The sequence below is a fragment of the Mobula hypostoma genome, chromosome 2 (genome assembly GCF_963921235.1).
Source record: "Mobula hypostoma chromosome 2, sMobHyp1.1, whole genome shotgun sequence".
NCBI classification, from domain to species: domain Eukaryota; kingdom Metazoa; phylum Chordata; class Chondrichthyes; order Myliobatiformes; family Myliobatidae; genus Mobula; species Mobula hypostoma.
The window spans coordinates 27535926-27552864 of record NC_086098.1 but is presented as its reverse complement, the minus strand read 5'-3'; the positions used below and the strand labels follow the sequence as shown (position 1 = coordinate 27552864).

General features: G+C 41.7%; 1 protein-coding gene across 4 annotated transcripts in view; it reads right to left on the bottom strand.

The window, feature by feature from the left end:
- l3mbtl3 (L3MBTL histone methyl-lysine binding protein 3) overlaps positions 1–16939 on the bottom strand; it is a 154231-nt gene that overhangs the window by 47021 nt on the left and 90271 nt on the right. For 2 of the 4 annotated variants that reach the window (XM_063034672.1, XM_063034681.1), the window contains exons 17-18: positions 10991–11158; positions 5175–5309 (exon numbers count right to left, since the gene is read on the bottom strand). The exons of 1 other annotated variant lie outside the window; for it this stretch is intronic. In XM_063034672.1, coding sequence (XP_062890742.1) covers positions 5175–5309; positions 10991–11158 — 303 coding nt within the window. The remainder of the gene's footprint in view (positions 1–5174; positions 5310–10990; positions 11159–16939) is intronic. One more of the 4 variants, XM_063034690.1, reaches the window with a different exon arrangement.

Sequence of the window (16939 nt, the reverse complement as noted above, 5' to 3'; positions counted from 1 at the left end):
TTGGATTTCCAGCCTCTGCAGATTTTCTCATGTTTGTGCCAGGATTAAATGGCTTGTCATATGAAAAGTGTTTGATGGCTCTGGGCCTGTATTTACTACAATTCAGAAGAATGAGAGGTGACCTTATTGAAACCTAATTGGTGAAAGGCCTTGATAGAGTGGATGTGGAGAGGATGTTTCCTACAGAGAATCTAAGACCAGAGGACACAGCCTCAGATTAGAGGGGCTCCTTTTAGAATGGAGATAAGGAGGAATTTTTTTTAGCCAGGGAATGGCGAATCTGTGGAATTCTTTGCCACGGGCAGCTGTGAAGGCCAAGGCTATATGTATATTTAAGGCAGAGGTTGATATATTCTTGATTTGTCAGGGCATAAAGGGATATGTGGAGAAGATAGGAGATTGGGGCTGAGAGGAAAATTGGATCAGCCATGATGAAACTGTGCACTGCACACGGATTAACATCACTACATTATACTCTTTGCTTCATATTTGTTCATTTACAGCCCGGAATAGGCCCTTTGAGCCACACCATCCGGCAATCCCGATTTAATCCCAGCTAAATCATGGAAAAATTTATAATGACAAATTAACCTACCAACTGTTATGTTTTTGGACTGTGGGAAGAAACTGGAGCACCCGGAGGAAAGCCACGTGGTTATGGGGAGAATGTTTAAACTCCTTGCAGGCAGTGGCAGGAATCGAACCTGGATCACCTGTACTGTATAGCATTGTGCTAATCGCTGTGCTACAGTGCTACTCTACTTAGATGCATTATGTACAAATAACTGTTTGAAATTTGCATGCATTCTGAAATGAACCAGATTACTTTTACATATCTATTTTATTTTAACATTCCATCCTTCAATAACAAAAATAAAATACAACCCATGACCAAATTTTTAGCTCGGGAATTAAACTGGCAAGGAAATCTCTATCTATTTCAATGCTGATCTTCATCAGCTTTCACCGCAAATTATTCTAAGGACTAAGCACTTGTATAGATCTCTCTAAAGGATTCTGAAGAGTATAATGAATGTTACAGTTTAAAGTAGAATGTAAGCCAGTTACTTTGACAAATTTTTCATGCAGTAAAGTAGTTGCCAGACTAACTCATAACTCACAGGTCAATTTGCACATTATATGGCATGGCTAAACATCAAGAGTTTAAAATATTCCTTGTGAAAGTGAGAGCATTATTTTATTAATTAAATCTACATAACATCAAGTACAGCCAACACATTTTCTACAATTCTTTTAAAGATATTTCTGAGGCGCTGCAGCTGTCTGGAAGTTATGGTAAATTTTATTTTCAGCAGTAAATCTATTCATCAAACACTGCAAAGTAGTGCAAAATCATATGGCAACCATTCCAACAAAATCAAAGTATCTTAGACATATAGTTCTACTTGAATAATGATATATACATTTATAGACATAACACTCAAGCCTTTTAATGAACCAGTTGGCATATTGAACTGTTAATTCTTTTTGAAAAATTGAACCCTTTAGTTGATAGCACAGAAGCATATTTAAGATCAAGTGCAACCCCTCTTCTCCATTTACCCATTCCCTCCTCCACCCAACTAGTAAAGCATCTATGTTCCAATAAATTTGTTTTGAATTCTATAGAATATGTGATAGATATGGTGATGTATTTTACTTATAATATTGAATCTTCACTGAATTTAAAATAAGGGCCAGAACAACTACACAGCCCACTGACATTTCTCTACTGAAATGGCTGGCTAGCTTCAGTGCACTCCACTCTCACTCCTGTGCAGTGCACCAGAAACCATAGAAACCACAGAAAAACTACAGCACAGAATCAGGCCTTTGGCTGTGCCGAACCATTTTCTGCCTAGTCCCACTGACCTGCACACAGACCATATCCCTCCATACACCTCCCATCCATGTATCTGTCCAATTTATTCTTAAATGTTAAAAAAGAACCCGCATTTACCACCTCGTCTGGCAGCTCATTCCAAACGCCCACCACTCTCTGTGTGAAGAAGCCCCCCCCTAATGTTCCCTTTAAACTTTTCCCCCCTCACCCTAAACCCATGTCCTCTGGTTTTTTTCTCCCCTTGCCTCAGTGGAAAAAGCCTGCTTGCATTCACTCTATCTATACCCATCATAATTTTATATACCTCTATCAAATCTCCCCTCATTCTTCTACGCTCCAGGGAATAAAGTCCTAACCTATTCAACCTTTCTCTGTAACTGAGTTTCTCAAGTCCCGGCAACATCCTTGTAAACCTTCTCTGCACTCTTTCAACCTTATTTATATTCTTCCTGTAATTTGGTGACCAAAGCTGAACACAATACTCCAGATTCGGCCTCACCAATGCCTTATACAACCTCATCATAACATTCCAACTCTTATACCCAATACTTTGATTAATAAAGGCCAATGTACCAAAAGCTCTCTTTACGACCCTATCTACCTGTGACGCCACTTTTCCCTCTGTTCTACTGCACTCCTCAGTGCCTTACCATTTACCCTATATGTTCTACCTTGGTTTGGCCTTCCAAAGTGCAATACCTCACACTTGTCAGTATTAAACTCCATCTGCCATTTTTCAGCCCATTTTTCCAGCTGGTCCAAGACCCTCTGCAAGTTTTGAAAACCTTCCTCACTGTCCACTACACCTCCAATCTTTATATCATCAGCAAATTTGCTGATCCAATTTACCACATTATCATCCAGATCATTGATATAGATGACAAATAACAATGGACCCAGCACTGATCCCTGTGGCACACCACTAGTCACAGGCCTCCACTCAGAGAAGCAATTCTCTACCACCACTCTCTGGCTTCTTCCATCGAGCCAATGTCTAATCCAATTTACCACCTCTCCATGTATACCTAGCGACTGAATTTTCCTAACTAACCTCCCATACGGGACTATGGAGATGGGAGCATGCCGTAAGTTAGATTCACTACTCTAACTTTTGATCTCACCACTGAGATTGCTCTATATGTTGCATGGCTGAAGGAGTAAATACACTTGCATTTAACCCCCTGGTTGGCACAGGTAGCTCAGTCTCATTCATCCGAATGGGGCCAATAACCCTCATTGAAATTGTTAGTCTGAATGCCTTTATTTTGCTATTAGGTTCATACTCTTAAGTCAACCAAATTCATGGCTTAAAAAATAATTTTCTAAATTATCGGAGACAAGGAACAGTGACAAATCATTCACTGTCAGGACAGTCTGTGGGCAAGGTCATAGGGTCATGGTGTTGAGTCCCTGAAAGCCACAAAAGGCAAGTCTGGCTACTGGCCTAGTGCAGAGGAGGATCTACAAGCCAGGTCATGTCCAGCAGTATCCAGCTCACTAAAGAAGATCAAAATCTTGTACTCTTTATAATCCGGATCATTAAGCACAATTTCTGGAGTACCAATAGACTCAGAAAATACAACAAAATCACCACTGAATTTTGTGGAAGGGACAGTAGATGCTATAGAAGTGTACTGCACATTTTAGTAACAAACTTACAACTTATTTTTAAATTCACTTTCAGCAGGTTGGCACCACTGGCAAGATGAGTATTTATTTACCACACTTGGTCAAATGCTACTTTGAACATTTGACCAAGTGTGGTAAATAAATGCTGGTCTTGCCAGTGGTGCCAAGACACCACTGGAATTCATCTATGACGGGGTCTGGAGCACAAAATCCTGCCAAAACCCAAAATGGGCATTGTTGAGAGAAGACCACATGGTAGAAGCATTGATGGTATCTTCCCATCAATCTGATAATGGTCAAGTGATTCACACAATATTAACTGGATTGGATTTGCCCTGCCTTCTATTTTATAAACTGAGCAATACTCCACATTTTTGGATTATTGCCCTCATTGCAACACTGTTCAGTCACCTAGAATTTTAAATCTGTAATTGGTGCTTTGCTTTTCAGATCACAAGACAGCAGAGCAGATTTAGGCCATTCAGCCTATCAAGTCTGCTCTATCATTTGATCATGGCTGATTTATTTTCCCACTGAACGGCATTCTCCTGCCTTCTCCCCGTAACCTTTAATGCCCTTACTAATCAAGAACCTACCAACCTCTTCTTTAAATATACTCGGTGACTTGGTCTCCACAGCCATCTGTGGCGATGCATTCCACAGATTCGCCATCCTCTGGCTAAAGAAATTCCTCAAGTGTTCTAAAAGGATGTCCTTGTATTGTGAGGCTACACCCTCTGATCCTAGACTCCCCTCTATAGGCAACATTCACTCCACATCCACTCTATCTAGGCCTTTCAGTATTTGGAAAGTTTCAAAGAGAACCTCCTCATTCTTCTAAACTCCAGTGAGTACAGGCCCAGAGCCAGCGAATACTCCTTACGCACTAATCTTTTCATTTCTGGGATCATTCTCATAAATGACCTCTGGACCTTCTCCAACGTTAGGACATCCTTTCTTAGATATGTCCCGTATTGGACCCCAAAGCACTCCAGCATGTGGTGAAAACTGCCCAGCGGATTATCGGCACCCAATTCCCCACCATTGAAAACATCTACTATAAACGCTGCCTGGGCAGGGTGAAAAGCATTATCAAGGATGCACCTCACCCTAACCATGGATTTTTTACTCTCCTCCCATCCGGTAGGCGCTACAGGAGCCTCCGCTCCAACACCAGCAGGCACAGGAAGAGCTTCTTCCCTGAGGCTGTGACACTGCTGAACCTCTCATCACAGCGCTAAGCAGTATTGCATCCGTATTGTACTGTCTCAGTACTTCTATATTTGTGTGCTGTAGCACTTACTTTTTATTCACAGTTATTTTGTAAATAATGCTATTCTTTGCATTTCTGGTCAGATGCTAAATGCATTTCATTGGCTTTGTATCTGTACTCGGCACAATGACAATAAAGTTGAATCTATCTATCTATCTATATGGGCTTCAAAACTCTTCACAATACTCCAAATGTATTTTTTTTCCATTGCCTTCAGATAAGGATAACAATCCTTCACTGCTGCTAGAGCTACGGTAAGGGGATGAATCTCTAGGGGAGTCCATGCATGCATGAATGATATAGTGGAGAATACAAAATAATTAACAAATTATACCAATTTCTCTATGCAGTAATAACACTGTAATTAACTAGAAGATTAGACATTTTGTAGACAATATATTACAGTTTACATTTGTGTGGAATGCTGACCTGGGATATTTTCTTCCTTTGCTAGAAAACAAAAGGGATTTTTTGCAGGGCGATTCTTCATCAGAGACAGAATCCTCAGCATTCCTTTTTGCTTGAACAGCTACTTCTGCCAGCCAATTGTCCTTTGAGCATTTTCTGTAGACCAAACATTATTGTATTTAAATTTGAACTATTCCAACAATTTTTTTTTAGGTAATTTTTGTACTAAAGAAATTGAAGTTAGTATTGCAGATTGATATTTTCTCATTCAGGTAGGCAGCAGATGGAGTCTTCTGCCTACAATTCAATGAGAAATACATTTGCCCTCAAATCTAACAATTCATTTTTGTCAGTATCTTCAGAGAAACAACCCTCAAAGTACCAATTAAGCTTTTTTCTCCATTGTTCACATAAAGATTCTTGGAGTGAATGCTAATTTGTGTCAAAATCTTTTTGTACTGTGGAGGCAGGTTAAACAGCAACTTCATTAAGGTTACTAGATGCCCCATTTTACATTATTGCTAAAATATGAGATCCTCATTCTAATAGCATATGCTTCGTTGTCTCTAAGCATTGATGAAAGGTCATTTGTTTTAGCCAATGAACTGCTTCATCAAATCAACTGAAATTAAGAAGCTGCAAGTGAAAATATATGAGCATTTTGCCTTATTATGCTTAATTATGATATGGTATACTTATTCAACTTCAAAAAAATGTTCCTCTATTAATAATGGCAAGTGTCCAGTTAGCATTTGTAAAAACCTACTCAACTTGTCCTCTACCTTCAAATGTTTGAGTGCATACACCTCCAGGTCATGCTGTTCCTGCCTGCTCAGCTGTGTTTTAAATCTGTACCACTTACTTCACATTGTCTCCTACTTCCTTCCTGCTTCACCACACCAGCTTATACTTTCTTACATTCAGTTTCATCTGCAATATATCTGTTCATTTCACCAGGCTGTCTTTCTCCTCCCAAGGCCTTTGCTGTCAGCCTGTTGTTTTATACAAAGTGCAAACTTAGAAATGCTAGATCGATAACATTGTCTCGAAATGAGCAGGGGTCATAATTCTCATCGCTGGGAAATAACACCATATACCGCACAGCAATCTCTCTCCCTCTCGTTTCGCAAGCTTGGTTTCCTTGTACCCTAGTTCCATGACTTTAAATGAGGGCTAACAAATTGCAGATTATCAAATTGCTTCTCAAAGTCGAAGGACACGACTTCAGCCACACTGTACTCTTCAACCCTTGCCATTAATTCAAAGGTTAATCAAACATAACTTCCTATTAAATTCACATTCCTTTCTAATTTTTTTTGGAAGGCATAGGTAATGAAGCCTTGATAGTTATTGCACGAGGAAGGCAACAATTTTGACTCAAAAATGCATTTGATTTTTCCAGTGTCCTTTTGTAAAAATCAACCTAGTCAGTGCTCCTGTGGAAACTACAACTCCTGGGAGAATCTGGGCCAAGACCACACAATATGAAGAACAGATGGCACTGAGGTACTTGAAACCAGGTATCGGGAGCACATGGAAGCCTTACATAAGCGGGGGGGGGGCCATTATACAAACTACCCACTGGCTTAGTATGTGGTTCCCATACTGCCTTCATTAACCACCTCAGAACTCACAAAACCAGAGCAGTAAACACCTCGGAATAGGAGAAGCAGTAGACCATCTCAGGTTCAGCGTTCTCTGCTGGTAAGTATACCTCGATGAACGATCTCCATATTCTTTCATTCCCTAAATACACGATCAGATCTTACCAAGGTAAAAAAAAAATTCCAATGAGCTACAACGCTCTAAAATATTTCTTTTTATCTCCGTTTTTAAAGATACCACTTGTCTAATTTCAGACTCTTGACAGAATCTTTAGAGCACAGACATGTACCCAGTCTATCCAGCAAATAGAAGAGCAATCTCGTCAGTCTTATTTCCCTGCTGTTGCATGACAATAATTCTTTCTCATTCCTTTCCACTTTGCTATTGACGGTACAGACTAATTATTGCTGCCACCATTGCAGGCAGTGCGTTACAGATCATAACTTTGTATGTCATTATTTTTTTTCCCTGCGAAGGCAAGTTGAGGCAGTCGTGCAGATCAAAACCCTTGTTCTTCTAATAGGACAGCTTCCCTCTATTAAGCTAATCATGCAGCTCAATCCAATCTTCTAATTTTTCTTTACTCCAAGGAGAACAACTCTTGCTGCTTCTGTGAACATGACTAAAATCCTTCAGTTCTCAAACCCATTCCAGCTCATGTTGATAAATACAAGAGATTCTGCAGACGCTGGAAATTGAGAATGCACAAAATTCTGCCAATTCAGGCAGCGTCTCTGGAGGGGAACAAGCATTGTTTTGGGCCAAAGCCCTTCACCAAGACTGGAAAGGGAGGGAGGGTAAGAAGGTGAGGGAAGGAAGATACAATCTGACAAGTGATAGGGGAGACCAGGTGAGGGGAGAAGGTGGGTCATGCGGGGTACAAACTGGTAAGTGATGGGAGGGGGGGGAAGAGACCGGGGAAGAAACCAGGGAAGGGGACAAGGTGGGGGGGGGGAGTACAAAGTGGTATGTGATGGGGGAGACCAGGTGAAGGGAGAAGGTAAGTTGTTCGGGGAGAGGGGGATGAAGCAGCTGGGAGGGATAGGTGAAAGTGGCAAAGGGCTGAAGAGGAAGGACTGTGGACCATGGAAGTTAATGAATTCTGCACCTTTTTTGGGGTCACCACCCCACGTGTGAGGAGCAACATTTATAGAAACATAGAAAATAGGTGCAGGAGTAGGCCATTCGGCCCTTTGAGCCTGCACCACCACTCAGTATAATCATGGCTGATCATCCAACTCAGAACCCTGTACCAGCCTTCCCTCCATACCCCCGATCCCCGTAGCCACAAGGGCCATATCTAACTCCCTTTTAAATATAGCCAATGAACTGGCCTCAACTGTTTCCTGTGGCAGAGAATTCCACAGATTCACCACTCTCTGTGTGAAGAAGTTTTTCCTAATCTCGGTCCTAAAAGGCTTCCCCTTTATCCTCAAACTGTGACCCCTCGTTCTGGACTTCCCCAACATCGGGAACAATCTTCCTGTATCTAGCCTGTCCAATCCCTTTAGGATTTTATACGTTTCAATAAGATCCCCCCGTCAATCTTCTAAATTCCAACAAGTATAAGCCTAGTTGATCCAGTCTTTCATCATATGTAATATATGTAATAATTATGATGTAATGTTCCAGTTGTGACACAAATGATCCAAACCAATCCATAGGACACTCAAAGCTGCTGCGCAGGTTGACTCTGTGGTTAAGAAGGCATACGGTGCATTGGCCTTCATCAATCGTGTGATTGAATTTAGGAGCCGAGAGGTAATGTTGCAGCTATATAATAGGACCCTGGTCAGACCCCACTTGGAGTACTGTGCTCAGTTCTGGTCACCTCACTACAGGAAGGATGTGGAAGGCATAGAAAGGGTGCAGAGGAGACTTACAAGGATGTTGCCTGGATTGGGGAGCATGCCTTATGAGAATAGGTTGAGTGAACTCGGCCTTTTCTCCTTACAGCGACGGAGGATGAGAGGTGTCCTGATAAAGGTGTACAAGATAATGAGAGGCATTGATCGTGTGGCTAGTCAGCGGCTTTTCCCCAGGGCAGAAATGGCTAGCACAAGTTGTGTGGGTTTTTTTTAAACGCAGAAAGTGGTGAGCGCGTGGAATGGGCTGCCAGCGACGGTGGTGGAGGCGAAAACAATAGGGTCTTTTAAGAGACTCCTGGATGGATACATGGAGCTTAGAAAAATAGAGGGCTATGGGTAAGTCTAGGAAGTTCTAAGGTAGGGACATGTTCAGCACAGCTTTGTGGGCCAAAAGGCCTGTATTGTGCTGTAGGTTTTCTATGTATCTATGTTTCTTTGCACTTTCATGGCTTCTATTTAAGTGTCCCAAACTGCTATAATCTTTACTAGATACCTTCACAAAATGCCTTTCCACTTTCAGGGACTTGTATACATATAAAACCAGGATCCTCTTTTTCTGCACATCCTTTGGAAGCTTTCCAGCCAGAGATTACATCCACCAAGCAACCATCCTGTGAAGTCCTTTTCAAAGCCTTACATATGTTTCAACGAGATCAATTCTTATGTCTTCTAACCTACAATGAATACACTGTACACCCATCCTATTCAAGGTCTATTTATTGGGCAATGTCCTTATCTGAAGTGCCATTTCAGAGAATCACCGAACACCAGTTCTAGAGCAAGGAGGTTAGGCTTTGTGCAAGGCTATCTGCATTATGCAGTGAAATGGAAACACAGTTCAATCTGGTCAAATAAACTGCAGGTAAAACATAGAACATAGAATAGTACAGCACAGTACAGGCCCTTCGGCCCACAATGTTGTGTCGACCCTTAAACCCTGCCTCCCATATAACCCCCCACCTTAAATTCCTCCACATACCTGTCTAGTAGTCTCTTAAATTACACGAGTGTATCTGCCTCCACCACTGACTCAGGCAGTGCATTCCATGCACCAACCACTCTCTGAGTAAAAAACCTTCCTCTAATATCCCCCTTGAACTTCCCACCCCTTACCTTAAAGCCATGTCCTCTTGTACTGAGCAGTGGTGCCCTGGGGAAGAGGCGCTGGCTGTCCACTCTATCTATTCCTCTTAATATCTTGTATACCTCTATCATGTCTCCCCTCATCCTCCTCCTCTCCAAATAGTAAAGCCCTAGCTCCCCTAATCTCTGATCATAATGCATACTCTCTCAACCAGGCAGCATCCTGGTAAATCTCCTCTGTACCCTTTCCAATGCTTCCACATCCTTCCTATAGTGAGGTGACCAAAACTGGACACAGTACTCCCAAGTGTGGCCTAACCGAAGTTTTGTAGAGCTGCATCATTACCTCACGACTCTTAAACTCTATCCCTTGACTTATGAAAGCTAACACCCCATAAGCTTTCTTAACTACCCTATCTTCCTGCAAGGTAACTTTCAGGGATCTGTGGACATGTACCCCCAGAGCCCTCTGCTCCTCCACACTACCAAGTATCCTACCAGTTACTTTATACTCTGCCTTGGAGTTTGTCCTTCCAAAGTGTACCACCTCACACTTCTCTGGGTTGAAATCCATCTGCCACTTCTCAGCCCACTTCTGCATCCTGTCAATGTCTCTCTGCAATCTTCGACAATCCTCTACACTATCTACAACACTACCAACCTTTGTAAAGAATGCACGCATTCTCCAGGAACACAAAGATTTCAGATTAAATAGCCAAAACCACAATGTGGGAGGAGAAATAGGGTAGCTATGTAGTTGGATGAGAGGCTGGGCTAGGTATGGATATGCATCTGGGTGAACCACATTATGAGGGAGCAAAACTGAAACTTGCCACACAAAAACTGATTCAATTAAGGCCTAAGAAATTAATTCAAAGAATTTTAAATAAATAATAGCACAAAGCAATGGGATGATAAGCCAATTGCATAATTTAAGCGAAAATTAAAATGATCCAACAAGAATACAATTCCAGAGAGAAAGATAACGTCAATGAACGAGAATAACTTGAAACACAGTGATAATGGAAAAAGGAAGCAGAATTAATAAATGTTAAGCAAAACAAAGCTATAAACCAGAAATGAAAAAAATGAAAACACAAAGTAAACATTGTTTGAAGGTGAACCATTTTCAATCCTAGATCACATAATTCAGAGCCTTCAAATACCAACGGATTTAATATTCTCTGAGAAAAGGAATTCAATTAACTAAGGTTCAGTGAAATGAAATGCTTCAAGTATGAAACATATAGCTACAAAACAACATGAAAAAGAATCGCAGACCCTTGAGATGTGATGGTAGATGAACATGGGATCGTTTCTACTCCATCTGCTTCCACCTTCTTGTTCCTTTGTATACCAGGACTACAGACTGGCATTTCTCCATTCAATCGATCCTGCAGCACATTTTCTCTGTTGAGGTTGATCTCAGAGTATGGGCAACCTAATGCACTATAAAGGAAAATCATTTCTTACTGATGGATAAATAGTGAACAGCATAATTCCTCTCTTTGCAATGATAAAGAAAGAAGCCAAACTTTAATAATCCCAAAATTTCTTACTGTAATCAACTTAAATCTCTATAAAGATACAATTCAGTGATCCAATGAGTTAGAACCATGGTTATTTCACTTCTGAGAATTGGGGATTAAATTTATTTCGTTTTTCAGTGTCACTTGAATTCAGTACTGCTGGCTGTACAGGAACTACATCTTTAACCTATTCTCTATGGGCAGTTAATCCATCAGTGCAATAATATTCACGGAGAAACAAGAGTTTGCAAATGCTGGAATCTGGAGCAAAGAACTTGATGAATTTAGCATCTGCAAAAGCAAAAAGGATGCATCGAAGTTTCGGGTCCACATTCTGCAACGGAGCTGAGGGGAGGGGGTGCTTTCTGTGCTGTGTTTTCTGTGATGTAGAGGAAGACACATCACGAACACTAAGGTTGGAGGAGATGCTTCAGGAAGGGTTGTTTAGGTCTCCATATGCTGGTGAGCTGAAAGAACAAGTATTGCACCTCCTGTGTTTGCAAGGAAAAGTGCCAGAGAACAAGATGGAGTGTGTGGGAATGGATGAGTGGGAAATCACAGAGAATATTCTCCCCCCCCCAAAAAAAACACAGTAAGTTGGGGAATGAGGAAGATGTTACTGGTAATGGGACCTGGTTGGAGTTGATGGATGGGAACTGGAGTGACGGGGCTGAGGATGGGGCAGTTGCTATACCAGTAGATGCAGTGTGTAGTGAGACCGTGAGGATTGACAGGACAAAGTGGCAGTCAGTGGGATGAACTGAAGTATAACAGAGGGCAAAAAAACCCGAGAAGAAAAATGAATGCAGGACTGAAGGTGTTATACTTGAATACACGCAGCATACGTAATATGGTAGATGATCTCGTAGCATAATTAGAGGCTGGCAGATATGATGCTGTGGGCATCACTGAGTCGGGGCTGAAAGGAGATTATGGTTTGGAGCTTAACATCCAAGGATACACATTGTATCAAAAGCACAGGAAGGTAGGCAGAGGCTGGAGTGCCTCTGTTGATAAAAAATGCAAACAAATCCTACAAAAGAGGTGATAATGGATCAGAAGATGCAGATCCTTGTGGACAGAGTTAAGACACTGCAAGAGTAAAAAGATCCTGCTGGGATTAAACATAGGCCTTCGAACAGTAGCCAGGATATGGGATATAAATTACAATGGTAGATAGAAAGAATGTGCAAAAAGTGCAATGTTATGATAGTCATGGAGGATTTCAATGTGCAGATATAGAAAGTCAGGTTGATACTGGATCCCAAGAGATAGAATTTGCAGAATGCCTAAGAGATAGCTTTTTTTAAAAGAGCAGCTTGTGGTTGAGTCCACTAGGGGAAAGGCAATTCTGGATTGGCTGTTGCGTAATGAACCAGGTTTGGTGAGGGAGCTTAAGGTTAAGGAACACTGAGGAGGTGTGATCCTAATATGACAGAATTCACCCTGCAATTTGAGAGGGAGAAGATAAGGTCAGGCGTATCAGTATTACAATGGAGTAAAGGAAATTACAGAGACTTTAAAGAGGAGCTGGCCAAAGTTGATTGGAAGGGGACACTAGCAGGGTTGACGATAGATCAGCAATGGAGTTTCTGGAGGCAATTCTAAGTGGAGAGAAAATTCAAAAATCTGAGGTGCAAAGGGACTTGGGAGCGCTCGTGCACGATTCCCTAAAGGTTAATTTTCAGGTTGAATCAGTGGCGAAGGAGACAAATGCAATGTTAGCATTCATTTCAAGATGCCTGGAGTATAAATTCAAGGTTGTAATGTTAAGACTTTATAAAGCATGGTTGAGGCCTCACTTGGAGTACGGTGAGTACGGCCCTTTATCTGAGAAAAGATGAGCTGAAAGTGGAGAGGATTCAAAGGAGGTTCACAAAAATGATTCCAGGATTGAATGACTTGTCATATGAAGAGCATCTGATGATTCTGGGCCTGTATTCACTAGAATTCAGAAGAATAAGGGGTGACCTCATTGAAATTTATCAAATGTTGAAAGGCCTTCACTGTTGATAGAGTGAATGTGGAGAGGATGTTTCCTGTGGTGGGAGAGTCAAGGACCGAAGGTCAGAAGTCTCAGAATAGAGGGGCATCGTTTTAGAATAGAGATGAGGAAGGATTTCTTTAGCTAGAGAGTGGGTGAATTCCACAGGCGGCTATGAAGGAGGCCACACTTTTATGCATATTTACAGCAGAGGTAGATAGATTCTTGATATGGCAGGGAAACGGTGGGGGGGGGTGCAGGAGATTGGGGCTGAGCAGGAAAATGGATTGTCCATGATGAAATGGCGAAGCAGACTCGATACCTTATATATCTTACGGTCTTAATTCAGAAGGTGCAGGATCAGTACATCCCAAAGAAGAACTATTCTAAAAGGTAGGATCAGGCAACCATGGCTAACAAGGGAAGTCAAAAACGACATAAAAGCAAATGAGAGGGCATATAATATAGAAAAAATTAGTGGGAAGTGAGAGGACTGAGACGCTTTTAAAAACTGACAGAAGGCAACTGAAAGAGCCACAAAGAGAAAAAAAATATATAATTATAAACTAATATAAAAGCAGATACCAAAAGTTCTTATCAGATAAACAAAAAGTAAAAAAGCAGCGAGAGACTGCTGGAAAATGATGCTGGAGAGGTAATAATGGGGGGCAAAGAAGTAGCGGACACACTTTATAAGTATTTTGTTTCAGTACCCACTGTGAAAGACACCAGCAGTGTGCCACAATTTCCAGAGGGTCTGGAGGCAGAAGTGAGTGTTGTTGCTATTCCTGAGGAGAAGGTGCTCGGGAAGCCGAGAAGTCTGAAAGTAGGAAAGTTAAAAGCAGATAAGTCACCTGGACCAGATGGACTACACCCCAGGGTTCTGAAAGAGGTAGCTGAAGAGACTGAGGAGGCATTAGTAATGATCTTTTCAGAAACACGAGATTCTGGAATGGTTCCGGAGGAATGGAAAACTGCAAATCTCATTCCAAGAAGGGAGGGAGGTAGAAGAAAGGAAACTATAGGCCAGTTAGCCTGACCTTAGTGGCTGGGAAGATGTTAGAGTCCTTTATTAAGGATGAGGTTTCAGGGTACTTGGAGACACATGATAAAATAGGTCAAAGCAAACATGATTTCCTTAAGGGGAAAATCTTGCCTGGTAGGGGGAGGGGGGAACGTCGACTCAGACCATGAGAGGCCTGCATCGGGCATTTTTATGCCTTACAAGACGCAGATTGAAAGTCTGTGTGGGGCGCCACTCCTCGCACAGACACTAGAGCAATGTGTGGTTAAGTGCCTTGCTCAAGGGCACAAACATGCTACCACAGCTGAGGCTCGAACTAGCAACCTTCAGATCACTAGACGAATGCCTTAACCACTTGGCCATGTGCCCAACAATTGCCTGGTAAATCTGTTGGAACTTTGAGGAAATAACAGGCAGGATAGACAAAGGGTAGTCAGTTGATGTTGTTTACTCGGATTTTCAGAAGGCCTTTGACAAGGTGCTGCACATGAGGCTGTTTAACAAGATAAGAACCCATGGTATTACAGGAAAGATACTAGCATGGTTAGAGCATTGGCTGACTGGCAGGAGGTAAAGAGTGGCCTTTTCTGGTTGGCTGCCAGTGATAAGCGGCACTCTGTGGTAATCGGTACTGGGGCCACTTCTCTTCATGTTATATGGAAAAGGGATTCTGCAGAAAGACTTGGATTAGGAGAATGGACAAAGAAGTGGCAGATGGAATATAATGCAGGGGAAGTGAATGGGATGCACTTTGGTAGAGGAAATAAAGGTATAGATTATTTCCTAAATGGGAAGAAAAAAAAAATCAATAGTGCAAAGGGACGTTGGAGTCCTCGCGCAGGATTCCCTGCAAGTGTACTAGCAGGCCGAATCAAAAGTAAGGAAGGCATTTTGAGGGGACTAGAATACCAGAGCAAGGGTGTAATGTTGAGGTTTTATAAGGCATTCGTCAAATTGCATTTGGAATGAAAAGGTTAATGTACGAGGAACTTTTGATGGCTCTGGGCCTATACTCACTGGATTTTAGAGAAATGAGGGGGATGTCACTGAAACCTAGTGAATATTGAAAAGCCTAGATAGAGTGGATGTTTCCTACAGTATGAGAATCTAGGATTAGAGGGCAGAGCCTCAGAATGAGAGGATGTTGTTTATAATAGAGATGAGAAGGAATTTTCTTTAGCCAGAAGGTGGTGGATCTGTGGAATTCAGTGCCATGGACGAATGTGGGTGCAAAGTCATTGGGTAGATTCAAAGTGGAGGTTGACAGGTTCTTGATTAGTTAGGGTGCCAAAGGTTAAAGGGAAAAGGCAGGAGAATGAGGTTGAGAGGGATTATCAGCCATGGAGGAATGGCAGAACAGACTCGATGGGCTGAATGGCCTAGTTCTGTTTCTACATCTTATTGAAATAGAGAAAGGACTTCCGGTAGCGCTCATGGAGTGAAGTCGCGTTCTTGACTCGCTCCATTACCTCTGAGTTTTTTTTCTCTATGGTCAGCTATACTTTAATTAACCATTAAGGCATCAATTCTTACAATACTTTGAATTAAACTGAATTCTCCGACAACTGGATGATACTTAGATCTGCTATGTCTAAGAACGGGAAAAACGGCAAGGATGGTAAACCTCCGGTTAAACCGAAAGCTACGGATCTCCCCCCGACTGAATCACCGGTGACTTTGAAAGCGATAGCGGAGTTAATTCAGAGGGAAATTTCAACCTCTGTTAGGGAGATGATTCGTACGGAAATTGCAGGCCCTGTTAAAGACCTGATTCATACGGAAATCTCAACTAATCTCCAGAAAATTGCCAATTCAATTGATAAGATGCAAACATGTATTGCGGAACATCAGTCGGCTATATCTGATCTTCAAAAATCCGCGCAACAAAGTGAGCTTAAGATGGGGAAAATCGAAGAAACAATTAATGTAATGAAGAAGAAACTTGACTTTCTGACTTTTAAAAACTCTGACTTGGAATCTAGAATGCAACGGCAGAATTTACGAATGATCGGGGTGAGGGAAGCTGTGGAATCTAACAACCCCATGAAGTATTTTTCTCAACTTTTAAAAGATGCATTCCCTACTGTATTTCCTGACCAACCGCCGCTACTGGATCGTGTTCACAGAATCCCATCATACTCGTCTAGGCCAGATAGACCTAGGCATGTTATCTTACGTTTTCATTACTTTCAAGACAAGGAGAGACTGTTTCGATTCGCTCGATCTAAAGGTTTCATTGATTTTTCGGATCTTAAGTTCCGATTCGTGGAAGATTTCAGTAAACCACTCTGGGACCAACGGGTCCGATACAGATCCGTGATGTCGGAATTCTATAAGAGGGATTTAAGACCAGCGCTGCTGTACCCTGCACGTCTAAGGATTCGCATGTCAGATGGAGCCCTTCGTTTTTTTGATTCTCCATCGGATGCCCAGAGTTATCTGGATCAACTTTCATCTTCAACATCTTAATTGCTTTTTTTTAATTATCTCCGTTGATCGGAGGCTGTGAATTGGTTGGTTTTAACTTTTTCGTGCCCTATTTGGGCAGAAAAGTTTATTTTTGATTTCTTAATATGGTTGCTAAACTTTCTTTTTAACTGCGTCATTTCTTTCTTTTCCCAGGGGATTCTGGGTGGTTACTTCCTTTTTGTCATCTTACGTATTTCCTGTGTGGCATTAAATTTTGTAGTTTT